This window comes from Phasianus colchicus, chromosome 2, assembly GCF_987193195.1.
Source record: "Phasianus colchicus chromosome 2, bPhaCol1.hap1.1, whole genome shotgun sequence".
Taxonomy (NCBI): domain Eukaryota; kingdom Metazoa; phylum Chordata; class Aves; order Galliformes; family Phasianidae; genus Phasianus; species Phasianus colchicus.
This window is the reverse complement of record NC_143437.1, coordinates 44,183,341-44,202,061: the sequence shown is the minus strand read 5'-3', so window position 1 is coordinate 44,202,061 and position 18,721 is coordinate 44,183,341. Positions and strand designations below refer to the sequence as shown.

At 35.2% G+C, this 18,721-nt stretch overlaps 1 protein-coding gene across 4 annotated transcripts in view; it reads left to right on the top strand.

Moving 5' to 3' along the window:
* The window catches only part of PACRG (parkin coregulated), a 190,621-nt gene that overhangs the window by 82,334 nt on the left and 89,566 nt on the right, over positions 1-18,721 (top strand). For all 4 annotated transcript variants that reach the window (XM_031612709.2, XM_031612717.2, XM_031612726.2 and 1 more), the window contains one exon: positions 14,456-14,627. In XM_031612709.2, coding sequence (XP_031468569.1) covers positions 14,456-14,627 — 172 coding nt within the window. The remainder of the gene's footprint in view (positions 1-14,455; positions 14,628-18,721) is intronic.

Here is an 18,721-nt window from a genome sequence, read left to right as displayed (position 1 = left end):
TGTTTAATTTTTACCATTTATTCATCTGGTCAGTGTTAAGATAGAAGAACATTCCTAATTAATCTAGACTACACTAAACTCTTGAAAGCATCTTTGAAAAACTGTACTGAGAAAATGTATTAAGATGCATATATAGCATGTGTATCAATAGAATAATTTACAGCTAGAGACGTGACATGTTGACCTCCTTGGTGTATTTGTTTCAAGGACAGTTTAAAAATTCAATGACCTGATCTCATTTTATCTAGTAAAAACTAAGTTGTAAAAACCTGTTTGTTTCAAATTCTGTTTGCAAGAGGCTGGAAGACATACTTCATATTTCACTGATAAATTGAATTAAAAAGACAAAGAAGTGAGCTGACTTACAGTGCTGTATGATACTATATTTTGTATCGTGTAATATTGTTAGATAATAAAGTATAGGACTAGCAGCTATTTTAGTATTAGTTATTTTTCTTTCATTTACTTCCCACAAATTTGTCTTCGGCTCATGTACTTTATTGCTTTCAAAGAAAATAACAAATTAGACAGATCAATCATTGCCATAGTCTACTGATGGTATTTATCTGAACCGCCATGTTAGTTTTTCCTTTCCAATAGCTTCATCTACCCTCATAAAAACTTCTTTAGTCAGTGTTGTGCATGATTCAAATATGAAGTATTGCTCTGAAGGAATAGTGGCATATTAAATAAATTTAGTGAAGAAGATCCCCATTTTCCGTGGGCAGAAGTCTAATTTTGAGCTTAGAATGCAAGAATACATGTTTAATCTTTAAGATTTAATTGTTTTCTCAATGGCTTTTGCCAAGCATTTGATTAGGATAAATTTTTAAATGGTTCCATCAAAATTCAAAATACCATTATAATTATGATATATTAGAACATTACAATATTACCTACAATTTATCATCTATCAATATCTGTATGTTTTTATATTGGCAATTTAACAATATCAAAATACAGGAAAAAATGCACTGATAATATAAACAAAGCTATCATGTTTCATAGTGGCAATTCTGATGTGCTTGTTAGTTACATGAAAATAAGAATGTAAAATGGGAATACCTTCTTTTGTTCTTTCTAGATATATATATATATATGACTTATATGCTCATTATTATATGGTTATATATCTTAATTTTCCCTTATCAGATTTATTTAGACTTTTATTAGCAAAAAATATTAAACCTTTAGAGTTATGCAGTATCAGCATGTCAAAACATATACATGTCATATGTTCTGAGTATACATTTTCAAAGTAAAATAGCATTGAATAAAAAATAAGTGCAATTGAATAACATAAAATGTATTGTTTCAAATTGAGAGATCCATATTCTGATATTTTAATATGGTTGCCAGTTTAAATGGTTTTAAAGAGAAAATAATCCTTTACCTTAAGTTACTGAGCAGGAAAAACATATTTTACTATGACAAATGTTACTTAAGTAAACAACCATTGGATCTTCCTGTATTACAGAAACCATTTTTTAAATTTTAAAGGCAATTTGACCATTACTTTTACAATACAACAAAATAAAACCTTAGGTGTTACAGTACATTGTAATATACTTCATCCAAGTTTTATCCAAAATACTCTGTCATTCCAGATACTTTTGTCACGGTTCCAGCCTGGTTCCATGATTTATATCTTAGTGAAATGAACTATTTGTAAACTATATGTTCTCGAGAGAGCAGATGAAGCTTTAATAAAGTAAACATCTACATGAGGGACAGTTTGTAAATTCAAGTCTTAAGTTGTTGTTTGTTTGATCAACAATTGGCTTCTCTGAAGGGCAATTTTTACGTACCTTTCTGGATTTGTTATGGGCACCAAATTCAAAAAGGGCTTTAAATTGTCGTGTGTTCTCAGTCATGATAACACTCATATTGTTTCCACTGGCTGAACAAAACTGTTTGGGTTTGCATATTATTTTGCACAGTTAATCCTAATGAGAATAGCTAGATAAGTTCTCTCTGATATTTATTAAAAAAAAATAAAAATAAAAATAAAAATTCTATGTCACAAAGAAGTAAACAAATAATTTCTGTATTTTTATTTTGAATTTTAAATCAAAAAATGATCTCAAAAAACAATAGAAGTCATTAAGATATAATGACTAAAAGTCATCTGAAGACTACTTCCCACCTGTGAAGTGCTATCTTTGGTGACACCATCAACATAAGAGCTGTGTTCAGTGACTCATTTCACAGACATTCATGTCAGATGCCACAAATGACTATAATCTCCTTCTAAAGCAAAGTTTATTTTTAACTTCATGACAGTAATGGGGTCTAATCAACTCAATATTCCTGAGTGATATACCTGCAACAAACATTTTGTTCACATATTTTTAATTTATTATAACATTTAAAAGCTTCACAAGAAAACTATTTTTTTTAAATGAATTTGTGTTTTTCACTCAGTTTGTGTAATTCATGCTAATGTCCACATTTATTCTAGTAAAGTGACAGGGTTCAAGTATGGACACTGTTCAGTGAAGAGTTAGCACAGTCCTGGCATAGTTTTGTCAGGGTTAGAGAATTACTCCTGCCTTGTTCTGTTTATATGTGTTGATCTAGACCATGGAAACATTTTGATCACACTGTAGATTATAAATTCTGAAGACCATGCACTTGTATAGAGTTATGACTTAATTGGAATTATATTGATTTTCACAAGAAGTGTCTTTAAACTTCTCTATGGCAGCCTGATCTGTTTGTTCCCAAATAAAGCCTTGATATTTACAATTTTCTGCCTATTTTTTCTGTTCAACTCTTTCACAACTGAAAGAGGACAGCACCATCACATTGTTTGGTATCAACCAGCAGATGGTGCAGTATTCCCTTCCATTTATAAGGCTTTATCAATGTCTAGAATTTCTTCATTTAGTATTTGACTCACCTATGAACGGTTTATCTCTGAAGACCTTCCAGTGTCTCTCATTGTCTCATTCAACCAGACCATGACTGAAAAGCATGAAATAAATTCAGAGTTATCTTCCAGGACTCTTGGAGTCCATGGAACAAAGGATTTCTGGTGGTTTACTTCTTCTTAGATAGTTCTCTGTTCCAACGCTTCTCTTGGCCTGTGCTCCTTCTTAGACACACAGACAATGAGAATACTTTGGTTTTCCTTTCTTAGTATTCTTTTTGAAATTAGTGAAGATTCATAGACTATGATCCTGCTTACTCCAACTTGTTTCAGGAAGTTCTAATCAGTGAACTTCTTTGCTTGTAAGGTGCAGCAGTTACTGGTCTAAGTATACTGCTTTCATGGTAACTTTGTCAGTACATTTTATTATCTTTCTTTCTGGATGCTGAATGTTTATCTGGATATGTTCAGATGTTGCTCTTTCATGAAGAGGATAGTCATCATTATACATGGGAAGTTGAACCCGTTGGACCAGTGGAACAGATTCCCAAGTGTATGTACTGCAAAATATCTTGGAAATTTGGAGGTTGGTTTTCAGGAGTTCTCAGCATAAAGCAATCAGCAATGCAATTACTTTGTCAGCATATAGCAGAGAACCTTCTCGCACTCTCTGAAAAACCCTTGGTATTTGTTAGTCTTTGATCTTGAACATCGTCTAGTGTTTAACTGAAGTTTCCATCCTTAATAGATGTTGTTAAACAGCATTTAACTGAATGTAGTTATTGTGTCTATAGGGCAGCCACAGGACTGATCAGATATTTTTTACCTAATCTTTTCTTCACATAACTGAAAATTAGGCTTTATAAAGCCTGTAATCTATTGCAGGTGAGTGAAGTATTCCAGATATTGTAGAGGTACAGGCATCGTAAGATATTCAAGTTACTGGAGTAAATTTATCACTCTTAGAAAAAAGTATTTAAATACATTTCACTATATATAGTATTCTAACTAGTATTAAATATTACTATGATGCCTTTTTACTTGTATTTTAATAGCATGTCATATACTGATGAAAATTCGCAGCATGAAAGCTGAACAGCTTCTTGAACTTAGTTGAAATGGACTGTTCAGAGGTTGAAGAACTGCTGCAGGATCAAGTCCAGAGAGTGGTGGTCAGTGGCTCAATGTCTGGATGGAGATTGGTTTTGAGTGGTGTCCCCAAGGGATCGATTCTGGGGCCAATACTCTTTTAATACCTTTATCAGGGACAGCGGCAGTTGGATCAAGTACACCCTTAGCAAGTTTGCTGATGGCGCCAAGCTGTGGGGTGCAGTTGACACACCAGAGGGATGGGTTGCTATCCAGAGGGATCTAGATAGGTGTGAGCAGTGGGCCCAGATGAACCTCGCGAGGTTCAGTAAATCCAAATGCAAGATCTTGCATCTGGGATGAGGCGACCCCCCACTACCACTACATTCTGGTGAACAAAAGGATTGAGAACAGCCCTGCTAAAGAAGACCTGTGTGGTACTGGTGGATGGGAAGCTGGACATGGGCAGCAATGTGCCCTCACAGTCCAGAAAGCCAACCAGATCCTGGGCTGAATCAAAAGAAGTATGGCCAGCAGGTCAAGAGAGATGATCCTGCTCCTCTACTCTGCGCTGGTATGGCCTTATGTGGAGTACTGCATCCTGATATGGAGTCCTCATAAAGGAAAGACTTGGATGTGTTAGAGCACATCCAGAAGAGGGTTACAAAAATGATCCAAGGGAGGGAACGCCTTCCTTACAAGGACAGGCTGGTAAAGCTGGTGCTGTTCAGACTGGAGAATGCTCCAGAGAGACCTGATAGCAGCCTGTCAGTATCTAAAGGGGTGCTTCAGGGAAGAAGGGGTTATGCTCTTTAATAGGGACTGTTGTGATAAGACGGGGAAATGGCTTCAACCTGAAAGAGGGGAGATTTAGAGTGGATATAAGAAAAATATCTTTTATGATAAAAGTAGCGAGGCACCGGAACTTGTTGAGTGTGCCCTGTCCTTGGAGATATTCACTGTCAGTCTGGACATTGCTCTGAGCAATCTGATCTATCTATAGGTGTCCCTGCTGGGGAGTTGGACTGGGTGACACTTAAACATCTCTTCCAACTTAAATGGTTCTGTGCTTTATTCAGTTCCAGTCAAGAACTTATATATGACTTTCCAATGCAAATGTGGCATTAATAGAACCAGAATGAGTTACCATAGGATGACCTGACCTTCTCTGGCTAACACCTTCCTCTTGGAATACTCAGAGAGGAGAACATGCAAAATAGAATTCATTTTGCTGATAGAGTATGCAAAGAGCAGGACACATAAGGGGAGCTCTGAACGTAGAGGGAGATAACTGTTTTCACTGTTCTCACTTTCCTTTCAGATAAACCTCATTTCTGCATGAACTTAATGATTTTTTCCCCCGAAGCTCTAGGATAAGATTACTTTACTAGATTTTATAAAAATCTTTATCATCCTTCCTTGGCTGATGCTGTGTGTATCCCTTTTGGTCTTCTTTCAGAATTGTATTCCAGAAGTCAGAGGTGTTTAAGGATTGTAAAAGATTCAAGATGGTTAAAAATTAGAAAAGACTTCTACAAAAAAAAAAAAAAAAGGAAAAAAAAATGTTTTTAGTTACCAACATGATAGAGCCTTCATATTGAGAAATAACAATTACCAGAAACTGTAGCATTATAAGTTGTAAAAATAATTCACAATTTTTACTTTTTTTTTTTGTCATGCATTCCAACTTTACTATGTATACTGATAAATCATTTCATCAATTTCAACTATTTGCAATGTTTCATTATTTCTATCATTCTCAGTAATGCTTTTATTTTAAAATTGTGGTAGCCTTTGATAATATACTAAGCAGCATCATTTCTACTAATCCCCTGGACACTCCTCTATTAACATTTTTGCTTCTTCTATTGTAACCAGGTTTTAATTCATGAAAGGACTTCATTTTGCCTCCTGTGGCTACTAAGTTAACTTAATAATCTCCTGGAAATGATTCTATTGAAAGCTTTTTGAAATCCTAATTTAATATCTACAGAGCCAGATATCCTTTATCTATTATTTTAACTCTTAAAACTGTCCCTTAGATTGCTTTTAATAAGCTGAATCTCCAGAGTGCAGTCTACAGATTTCTGCTCTTTGTCTAGCAAGCCTTTTTTATTAGAGTTGGAGACATGTAAAACCTTTCATTTAGTGTCATACAACAGCTTCTCAGTTCTTACTAAACTTATGAGACAACTAGTTGAGACATTGGGCGCTCGTACATTTAGGATTCTGATTATAGTTTTTAGAAGTATCAATCCTTAAAAAGAAAGAAAAGTGAAAAATAGGTTGTTCTCATTAAGAGAATTCTGCAAATGTCATGTAAAATTATTAAGATCAACTGCATGATAAGAAATGAGTGAATAGACTATGAATTTACTGAGAGGACTCCCTTCCTGTTCTGTATAACTTTCCATGCTTACTAATAATGATATCTAAAAAAATATAGTTACATCTCTGGAAGTAAGCAAAAAGTGAGGGGAGAATTCTTCCAAATTTAGTAGTATAATAAAATCTTAAAAAATAAAAAAAAAAATTGGAACAGATGTATGATAGGTATAGTTTTTTTTTCTGGCAGTGCTCAGAAATCCCCCCATCACAATGTGTCACTGCAGTTCATGAGCAAGTGGATAACTTTTCTCCTCCTGTAGAAAGACTTCAGTAACCCCTTTACTGTGCTTACAATAAAGGAAAAGTGGAAAAGGCTTAAATAAGAAATAGATTAATCACAACTATAGACAGAAGTACAATTCCAGCACACAAAATGTTCCACTTCTGTTTAGGATTAACTTTGAAATTGCACAGCTGTTCCAAAGTAAGATACTAATGTAGACTAACCTTGAAGCATTTGAGGAAATATCTCTTCTTTTTCTAATTAGGAGAATGAACAGAGTATTCTATTTTATTCTATTTATTATAACTTTTTGGCTAACTTTTCCACATAGAGATAAATGTCAAGAGTCAAAAGGCAATGAGAACAGTTTAACTGAAAACTCTTAGCTTAGAAAAATTGCTATTCTAATTTCCCTTTGAGCCCTTCATTTTCCACATTGTTATTACATTTAAAAACATATACTCTGTATAAATATTCAAATAATAATGCATAGTAACAGGTTTTAAAAGTTTTCACTATTTCCAAAGCTATACAACTATTGACTTTTTTCTATGTACTTGTCTGAAACTTATTACGAAATTGGATATATTCTGCATTATATTGTCTGAAGATTTCCAGGTATTTTATGGTATGCCTTAGTCACTAAATCAAAATAAATCTTCAGACAGTTGTTTTTAATTTTGGCTACAGACATTTTTATCCCTGTGCCTTTATCCCAGTGTTCCTGCTTTTCTCAATTTTTTCCTGGTTTTGTGTTATTTACATTAAAGCTCAAGAATTTCAAGTTAATTTAACAGATAGCTTTTCATTAATAATTGGTGTAGAAAAAGAACATTAGTGCCAACAGGTACAAAAACATCTGTTTGGTCACTGTCTTTCTGAATGTATAATATAATCAGTTGACATTTTTTCCTGATTTAACTACATAATTCACACTTTACAAATAGTGGTCATATTTTTTTGAGAGGTCTTGGAGAATGGGGGAGGTGCCTGAAGACTGGAGGATAGCCAATGTCACTCCGGTCTTCAAAAAGGGCAAGAAGGAAGATCCAGGTAATTACAGGCCAGTCAGCTTCACCTCTGTCCCTGGAAAGGTGATGGAACAGATTGTGCTGGATGCCATCTCCAGACAACTGGAAGAAAAGGAGGTTATCAGGAGTAGTCAGCACGGGTTCACCAGGGGGAGGTCGTGCTTGACCAACCTGGTAGCCTTCTATGATGTTGTCACTGGCTGGGTGGATGGGGGGAGAGCAGTGGATGTAGTCTACCTTGATTTCAGCAAGGCATTTGACACTGTCTCCCACGACATCCTTATAACGAAGCTGAGGAAGTGCGGGATAGATGAGTGGACAGTGAGGTGGGTTGAGAACTGGCTGACTGGCAGAGCACAGAGGGTTGTCATTGGCGGTGCAGAGTCTGGTTGGAGACCTGTAACCAGCGGTGTTCCCCAGGGGTCGGTGCTGGGACCGGTCCTGTTCAACATCTTCATCAATGACCTTGATGAGGGGGTAGTGGCCACCCTCAGCAAGTTTGCTGATGATACGAAGTTGGGAGGATTGGCTGACACACCTGAAGGCTGTGCTGCCATTCAGCGAGACCTGGACAGGCTGGAGAGCTGGGCAGTAAGGAACCAGATGAGGTTTAACAAAAGCAAGTGTAGAGTCTTGCACCTAGGGAGGAATAATTCCATGCACCGGTACAGGTTGGGGGATGACCTGCTGGAGAGGAGCTCTGTGGAGAGGGACCTGGGTGTCCTGGTGGACGACAGGTTGGCCATGAGCCAGCAGTGTGCCCTTGTGGCCAAAAAGGCCAATGGCATTCTGGGGTGCATTAAAAGGAGCGTGGCCAGCAGGTCGAGGGAGGTTATCCTCCCCCTCTACTCTGCCCTGGTAAGGCCTCATCTGGAGTACTGTGTCCAGTTCTGGGCTCCCCAGTACAAAAAAGACAGGGATCTCTTGGAAAGAGTCCAGCGGAGAGCCACAAAGATGGTGAAGGGCCTGGAGCGTCTCCCCTATGAGGAAAGGCTAAGTGAGCTGGGTCTGTTTAGCCTTGAGAAGAGAAGACTGAGAGGGGACCTGATCCAGGTCTATAAATATCTAAGGTGTGGGGGGCAAAGTGGCGAGGCCAGACTCTTTTCAGCAGTGTGCGGAGACAGGACAAGGGGAAATGGCCAGAAGCTGGAGCATAGGAAGTTCCGCACCAATGTGCGCAAGAACTTCTTTACGGTGAGGTGACGGAGCACTGGAACAGGCTGCCCAGGGAGGTTGTGGAGTCTCCTTCTCTGGAGATATTCAAGACCCGCCTGGACGCCTACCTGTGCGACCTGGTGTAGGGATCCTGCTTTGGCAGGGGGGTTGGACTCGATGATCTCTGGAGGTCCCTTCCAACCCCTACGATTCTGTGATTCTGTGATTCTGTGATATTGCACAAAGTAATCAGTGAAGATCGATGCATCTTCTTTCCAAGGGGTAGCCAGAATTCCAGATGCTTTCTTATCCTACTTTCAACTTCTGCCTTGAAAATGGAGAGTAATCATATCCAATTAGCCTTCTCTTTTTCTGGAACAATGTCATCTTTCTTGCTTTCCTTTTCAGAAATTTGTACGTTGTTGTCTAATTAAGCACCTACAAAATTGAAAGTTTCTTCTTCACTATAGTAGTTTCTTCTTCACTATAGTTCTTCTTTACTATAGTGATGGGGCACAATCTGTCCTCTGCTCCTTGCTGGTGCCTGAATGCAGCTGTGGCAGATTTCAGTGGTCCTTGATGAGGGTGCAACTTAATCTCTCTAGGGAGCTATGGACCTCTGAGCAGTCATTCACTGGCATTCACTTCAAAGTAGGTGTACACAGTACAAAAAAATATTCCTTGATTGCTGTAAATGCAAATTATCTTTTCACATCATGTAATGCTTATATTTTGCAATTGCAGATAAAAGTGATTAGGACTTTCTTAGTCTGACGTTTCAATTTTACTGTGTTTGTAGAACTCTTACAGCATGTTAATAATGTGTAAGGAAAACAATGGAACAATTGGGTGTGTCTAAGAAGGTTTCAGCAAGTCTTTGAATAGTAAAAAGAATGTAAATAGAACAGCATTCTTTCTGAAGTAGTGGAAATACTTTTGTCAGTCATGAGATTATCCTGTGGTCCATTATTTGCTTCGCACAAAAAAATTCTTGAGTACCTTCTACTTCTGTTGGTTGTGTTTACTGAGCACTATTCTCAGGGTTTCATCTTCTATTCGTAGTGCTTCCCATTAGTTAAAAGAAAGCAGTCCTGTGAGCATAGTCTACAGCTATTTGCTGTGCTGAGATAGCGTATTGTGCATACTTTTCTAGAAACCAGTTGACTCAGATAATCTAAAGCGATTAGAGAACAAATAGATTAAAAATTTAAAAAACATTTATTTTCCCTGTTTTTTTTTGTCTTCCAGTTTTCAGTGTTCATATGTATCTGTTTGCTCCTGTTACTTCCAATACAGAACATGTGAATAAAATCTGGTTGTTTTATATTAGGACAAATTGATCATAATAACAGACACAATCTTACAAGTGCATTGTACAGTAATAGTAATGCTTTCCCATCTATTATATAACTATTTGGTAATTGCCCTTTTCACATCTACATCATGTTGGTGGCTTATAATTAATTAGGCTGCTCAAGTTTTTCTTTTATTACTATAACATACTGATGAACTCCTACACTGTAGCAGTAATCCTTATAGCATGACATGCAGTGTTAAAGTGACAAAAGTAAGACCTGTATCTCATAAACCTGTATGGTTATCCTGTTTGATCATCCTGATTCATCTGTATGGATAGTACTGTCCTCTTTGATATTGGTGAAATCTGCCTTTTCTTTCATGTAAATGTATGCTTAAGAAATCTAGATCTAGGCAGAACAATTTTTTAGAAATGTTTCAAGAATAGAGCCCACACTGTGGGACTTTAGAAGTCTATTGAATTTTTTAGATTAGCTTCTGTATGGCACAGCTCACATTCACTGACGTAGCTAACAAAACATTTCTTAAATAAAATGTAATTGCTAGCTTGCATTTATAGGTGAGATTGCAGGATGATTATTTTTACTCTCTCGCTAAATGGGGAGGCCTTTATACAAATGTATATTTTCCTTCTTCTTGCCCTTATTTCTCCCCCACTCATTGATCCTCTATTTATTTATTGAACATTATGATCTTTTTTTTTAACTGTTAGTTGTCCTCCTCGCTTGTTTCTCCTCACTGTTTCTATATGTTAAATGCTATCTTCTAAAATTCATGTTTGTTTATAGATTACCAGATTGCTTTAAATTTGTTTGTTTAAGGAAGGTCCGTAATATGCTAGTTGTCAAACATCTGTATCTTAAGTTTTCTCAGCTATCTTGCTTTTTCCGTTTATCAGGCAGATTAGCCAGGGAGCTTGTTTTCTTTTTACTATTTACAGACTAAACTTGGGCTTCTCATTATCTCAGCAGACTTGCCTCTCACTTTTAGCTACTTCATAGGAATGGCTTTCTTGCAGAAAAAAAATAATAATTCTGTAAATGTGATACTGCCGTTGGTTTCCTTCCATCTTGTGTTTCAGTGAATTATCCATATTGATAAAATAAATATAAACTGTATATTGTTTATTTTTGACCTAGGTAGCTCAGAAATTCCATGAAACAAAAGATTTTACTGATGCTTACACAGTGTCTGATCATATTTTATAGTAACTTATGTTTTTTTTTATTTGGTCTAATTGCTGAAAATTCAGGTTCTTGGTTCAACAACTTACCACTACATGAAAGTTCATTAATAATTATTTTGAGGTCTCTTAAAAATTCATCTTTGCAGCATTATTGTTAGATGTGAACAAGTTTTGCCAAGAATTTAGGCTTTCATCAGCACTGTTTGTATGTGGATGTGAACAACAGAAGAATTTTGTGGGTGTAAGCAGAAAAATCACATTTTTCTCTGAACATTTGTATAATGGCCACTTTTAAAGGCTAAACTGTAAACACAGAAGAAAAGGCTTTCACACCATGGAATGTAAGACAAAATATTTCCGGGATCCATATTGTGGGAGTTATTATAGAGCACAAAATGCTAAGTAAAAATTTGCTATATGCTTGGACAGCTTACTCTTCAAGAATTGAGATGGAAATCAGAGTCCTTTTCAGAGACATACCACTGATCCAAAGCCGTCCACTGATGGCTTTGGAACTAATTGAGAAGAGTACCCACAAGTGCTTTATTGTCTAGTGCTTGCAATACCAATATATTGTGGAGATTTTGTTTCAAAAGTAAGTTTTGTATAATGGGGGAAAAAAAACAAAACAAAACAGAAATCGTATTGTCTTCGAAGTTAATATATCAGTTTTACGTTTATGTAATGTATAAACTGAAAGTCAGAGTTAAGGTTACATTGTTTAATGAGTAGATATTATCACTGGGAAGACAAATTGAACAAGCTTTTGAACGCATAAGCTTTCTTCATGTCTGGATCATAAAAGTCAGATTTTAAGGGCAAAGAATAGCTCAGACTATCAGAAAATCTTTGAGAAAAAAAGATTGCTGGTACATGCAGAGAAGATGAGATGTTAATAGATAGAGGGAGAAAAAGCATGAAGGATTCTATTTTATATGTTTTGATCAGAATAGTTGCAGATCCTTATACAGTAACCTGACAAGGTTGTGTATTTCCATTGAAATTGTTTGTAATTTTGAAAGAGTTGTCAAAAATCCACGTAAGGAATGCATTTTAAAAAAGAAAACAAATAAAATGGAATGATATTCTGGCACAGGTGGTTTTCTTTTGGAAAAAAATAAAACTTTAAAAAAAAAAAAAACCTTTAAAAAATACATATATCTCACTTTCACATCTAAAGCTTTGCCCAGGTACAAGTAGTTGTAGATTTTGTTCTAAATTTTCTGAAAGCCAAACTTTCAGTAATGAGATTGTAATCAGATAATTGTGTAAACTACAAATTAGAAGTTAAAAAGAAAAACACTGAAGGACAGAGGACAAGAAAAAATGTCGTCTTCTTGCTCTTCTTTTTCATCAATTATTTTTTTGACTACCTGGCCATTTCTTACTTGATGAAAACTTCTCTCTGTAGTGAGGAATTTGGCTTCTGTATTAGGCTTGTAACCAGAAGTTTGCAGTTGCTATTTTACCAGCTCACAAGCCTTATCCATAATATGCTGAGTGTCAAAAACTATAAATACAGATAATGTAAATGTCTTCTGAATTTTATTTTTGTGGTTGCTTGGAATAGTTATTTTTGAATTTTCTCATTAATTTGACCATGGGATTTGACTCTAAATGCATCTGATAAAGGTGTTTTTCCTTGTGAAACTAAAACAAAAACAAACAAACAAACAAAACAACAACACAGAGAAGCCATCATATACGATCTTATAGATTCTCTGCTAGGAAATGTGGGTTTTATTTTTTCCTTCCTCTGTATGGCTCACAACTAAAAATTGATTTTGTTTGTTTGTTATAATGCAGTAATTCTTTTTAGACTCTTGTTAGAGATCAGCATTCTCTTATGTGAGAGTATTTAAGTATGTAATTAGTTCCACATCTGCCAATAGTGAGATATTCACAGAAAAGAGGACTTACTTTCAAGTACTTCTTCCATTTTAATTTTCATTTATCATAAGTAAATCAGTTGTAACGTGAAAGAATGAAGTGGTTTAGTCAGTAGATATGATGTGCAAGGTCAGATCTGTTTAGAGTCGAGCTGGATGGAAAATGAATGACAGTGGCCAACAGGGAGGTATTTGCTTGACTTCCATGATTCAAGTGAGAATGTTATTGGCCCTAAATAAAGAGATGGGTATTGGTTTGCTTAACTTGAGAAATTTTTCCATAGGATGTTTTGAGCTTCAGCATAATCTGTGATAAAGTTTGTTAGACGTGAAGGAGGAAGTGCTTACCAAATTCCAAAATACAATCTCACTGGAAAAATAGTGTAACAGTTAGGCAATGTTTTAAAGAAGTGGTTACCTAAAGAGATGGATTAGTCTCTCAGTAGTTCTGATGATAAGCTTTTCAGAGGAAATACTTGGCTGTTGAGAACCTCTTAGTTATATTCAGGCTCTAATAGGCTGAAAGCAAACAAATTCTTTTTCTTACTGGCTATCATGAGTGTATGTGACATCAGGATGATGATGAGTAGAGAAATGGAAAGTGCAAAATCCCTCACTTTCTAGTTTAGGAGGGAAAATAGGAGGGAAATTCCTATTAGGTACTTAGTTTCACTATGATTTTTCACAGTAGAAATCAATGAAATTTCCTTAGAATTCTGTTCCTGAAATGAGTAACACATAAAATTAGGTCAATATTCTAGGAAGTTGGGTATTCTATACAAATACTGATACTTGTACAATGTTGGATATTGTTTTGGTTACAGGATTCTTTCTCTTATTTGTTCTTTTGAGTGTCCAAGTGAACATACAGTGATCAGATTTTTCTGAAGTAAACCAAATGTTATGCTTGAAAAAACAGCATTGATTCCTGTGGGTGACTTATAAAGTAAGGTATAAAGCAAAAATTTAAGGATCTGGTACTGAAAAATCAGGAAGCTTTCAAATGCTATTTCAGGTGCTTGAAACGTTAGTTTCATCTAAACAACTGAGATGAGTGGCAGCTGTTCAAAAAATATAAGTGAGCATACTAATTTTCTTTCTGATCTTTACGTCAAATATTTTGGTATTTTAGTATCTTGTGATATATCTGGCTGGAGACTTAATGATTCTCGATACTCTGCAGTGATATAAAATCAATTATTATTTTCTAAATGTACTTATTAGATGGCATGAATTATCTGTCAACCTGATAATATTGTATTTGTTTTGTAAAATTGTATTTGACTATTTATTTTATATTTTCAGGTAGAAATTGAGAAGCTGGACTATCATTATTATCTGCCTTTGTTTTTTGACGGACTTTGTGAAATGACATTTCCATATGAGTTTTTTGCTCGTCAAGGAATCCATGACATGCTGGAACATGGTGAAAACAAGATTCTTCCTGTCATTCCTCAGCTCATTATCCCAATAAAAAGTAGGTGAAGATGTGGGAGGAAAAAAAACCTAAAATTGCATTTATATGGCATAGATTTTTGACAAGTTGCTAATTAAGCAACAAAACATGACAGGCCGTAAATTTCATGTAGATTAGTGCAAACTTGAGTAATTCATAAGGTGTAAGGCCAGAAGGTTTATGCCTTCAATCACATGGTAGATGCAGATCTCCAGAAAAATAGCCTGTCTGTTGAGTCTTTTTCTTATTACAGAATGACTCCTTGTCTTTGGAACTGTGAAGGGACATTTTCTTACCTGATTTTTATGCATTTATTGTGTAAGTCTGTTGCTGTATGAAACAGTTCATCTGAAAAGACAGGAGAAATCATCAGATGAAAATTACAGAATTATGTGTTCTAACATTTTTTGTACATTATGTAATGAGATGGAATACCACTAAGACTAAAACTTAATTTTTTGAAACATCTGTTCTTTCACATGTACTGTTTTGTCCTACCTGGTTGTTTAGATCTATACCTTCACTAGGTTGTGTTTTGAACCAATATCCTTCTCTAGTTTGATTATATGATTCTTAAGTCTATGTGTTATAGATATGCTAGTAAATCGGACAGTGTCATGCTGCAATTCTCAGTGTGGGAACATGACAGAACTGTTTTATTAGAAATGGAGTTTCAGCCCATGCTAATTTGCCCTCTCCTGAAAAATTCTTGGATACAGAACCATTACCAATAGGAGTTTTGATGCAACAACCTTTTTTCTTTCTTTCTTTCTTTCTTTTTTTTTTTTTTTTAATTGAGAAAGAGAGTATGAGAGTTGAATAGGTAAACTAATGTTAATCCGTGCCAGCTGGCTTCCATTTATTTTTCCAGGTGTAAACTATATAATCCTAGCACTAAAAAGCCATGTTGATAAACTTGATTTCTATTTTATGGTTGATTGGTAATGATATCATTGCTGTTCTTTGCCCTGTTTCTGTAGATGATTCAGCATCCATGCTAATGCAGAACAAAAGAGAGTCATTCTCTTTGTGTTACAGAATGAATTGTCAAGCAAAATTTTAGAAAAGGGGAAAAAGAATATAGTTTGGCTTCTGATAATACTGATGTATTAATACTGGAAAGATCAGAATTGTTTTGTTTTATTCATTAGCTTTGTTCTCCTTTTAAAAGATCAATTAGTGATGTCACTATATCCATCTTTCTGTAGATTTTGAAAATGCCAAAAGGAGTATATAATTTTAAAGAACTGTAAGTGATACTTGTGAAAGGTTATGAAAACAACATCACTCATTTTTCTCTCTAAGACAGGAATCATGTCATTTCTTTAAATCTTTATTTTCAACATCATCCAAATAAATTTATAGTGGTTTTTTTTTTTTTTTTTTTGAAAGCTGAAATTGTTTCTTCAGAAAAGACTGCAAGTTTATGACAGCAGCTCCAGTTGGGATTTAAAAGTCTAGCTGAGACTAAAATCTAGCTTAAAAATAATTACCTAGAAGATTTATTGGTTGCACAGCTTTTAGCATTAGAAAAAGAGTGCTAGGTAAGGATATTTATATGGGTTTGATATATAGCCTTTTAAATTGAGTCAGTATTTAAGGTGTTGAAACCAGTTCAAGAATGTGCTGGCTGAATTTATTTGTTGGCTCTGTTTTATTTTACTGTACAGTGTTCACTGGTGGGTTTTTTTTGTTGCTTTTGTTGATTTTTTTTTTTCAAAGCTTCTGTATTATTTGTGAAGTGTGAAGAGACTAAAAAGCATCTAAACATGACAAAGACTTCTTCCTGACTAAACCCATAATGGTATGTTAAAAAGACACACACCATTTCAAGGAACCTGGAACTGTATACCTCTAAGAGTTTCTGAAATTCTCTGTGCCTGTGTAATATAACAGTGTAGTCAGAGCTGTATATTTTTGTGACTAAGCTCCATCCCCAATAAGATCAGCTATGTTTTATGCAGATTACTGTCTCCTCTGGGTGTGTTATATCTGATTATCCATCCTTCTTTTAGACCACTACTATATTTCTACTGCAACTAAGAGCAAATCAATTGATCGTTAGCCAATATATATATATGATGGAGAGGAAAGGGATAAAAGAAAAACAGAAAAATAACTCTGCAAATGAAGTGCTTCTAAAAGCAGTTTTCACTCCTGCATTTGTGTTGAAGGGAAATATTAGCAAAGGGCTGCTCTCAAAAAACATTTTAAATTAAATTAGTATTTTTTTTAGAATTAAAAGATTGAAGGAGAAATCTGTCAACCTACCCAAGACTAATGATTTGTTTAAAGTTCACACTTATTTATTATTGTATCTTAAAGATGAAAATGAAATTACTTAATAAATGTGCGGTGTACTCTAAGTCCTAATCACTTCTACAAATTTTCACCCAGTTATGCAAACAAGCAATGACTAAGAAAAGGGAGATAACTGAAATTAATCAATACAGTTTCCTTCCTGAAAAAAACTGAAATAATTCCTTATTTTTATTTGCCACCTTGACAGATGTTTTGTTTTAAAGAATTGAGAGGAAGAAAAAAAAATCAGATTGGGGATGCTGATTTCTCAAAAAGTATTCAAAATATATTCTGGTTTCTCAAAATAAGAATTCAAATCATATTTTATTTTGCAGTGGCAAACTGTGATAAAATTGTCTACAAGTATTGTCATTGAATGATGTAGGAATAGGAAAAACAAATTACCTGGAATGTCAAGCCTGTAATGAGTCCAACTAAAAATTAAAAATGCAGAATCGGAAAATGCAAATACCTCAAGATGTTAAGACTTTTAATTCCATTTCTTTGGTAGCATAGGCTAATCCACTGAGTTATGTAAACTAAAACTGCGATCCGTAATTTGAGATGTACTGCAAATAGTGGAGTACTATGTAGGTAATACAAAAATTCTGATGTATAATGCAGAGTATCTTCTCCCTGGCCAGGAAGCTCCATACTGTTATTTTCATACTGTAGACAGGGCAGGAAGGAGGCTAATTCTGCTAATCACAAACTATATCTGTAGAAGGAGGCAGAATAGAACCCAGATACACATCTCTGGGGTAGAAAGTTGAGCTGCCTATAAGAAACTGGAGCATTCCTTTATTTTTAGGGAACAAAAGGGTCTGTCTGTACCCCACGTCTTTCAGTAATGCATTGATTTATTTTAAAATTGACTTGTGGCCTGATCTTATCTATAGGCAGCTAAGAATAGCCAGGAAAAGGCAGAGAGGAGGTGAGAGAGGGATGTTGTACTGTTTGCTTGCTAATTGAATGCTCCTGTTCTAAATTCTTTGTGGTCATTATATGTAAAATTCCTTTTCATACTTTTTTTTTTTGAGGCAACTCATGTTTAATATTATGTTTGCCATAACGAGATCAGAAAAGCCATAATTCCTTATACTTGCTGTTAGGTTTTTGGAACTCTGAGAATCCTGCAAAATTCACCAGATTTGACATGAGATACACAGGCAAAAACACACACTGAGGAGGCAGGACGTTATTACCCTTTTATCTGGTGTTACTATAAGCAACATCAGGGGCATCAAACACAGTTTATGGAAGCGCCTGCTTTCCTTTCAAAGGCACCTATTGCTCTTCGTTAAGTGTAAGAATTTACCTTTTTTTATTTCTTGCTAACAGCATGATTGTAAGAGCTTCCAAGACCTTCACATGCAAGGAACCAATTGTTTCATCCCCTTCACTCCAGCTCATTTCAGTCGATTTTAGCTAATGCAATTGTTTGTGAATCTCACTTCCTGATGTATTCAAAAAGACCCAATCAAATGAAGAAAAAAAAAAAAACACCAAACCTAAAATAATAAAAAAAAACATTTTCAGAGGGAAGTTACTTGTAAACTCAGATGATATCAATGGCCTAGTTTGTAGCAGCTCTGTCAAAAGTGAAAGAATAGCATGCTATAGCACAGAAGTTGGAATAAGTAAGTAGAGATGATTAGTAGAAACATCTTGTTATAGCTTTGCTAATGAAGATGATGTGAAAGTAAATACTTAAGCAGCTTGGATTGCCCAGTTGCCAGAATATTTTGTTTTCTGAGTTGTGAATCCTAAAATGGACACATAGGAAATATGAACCTAGGCCTAAAAGCCAAATA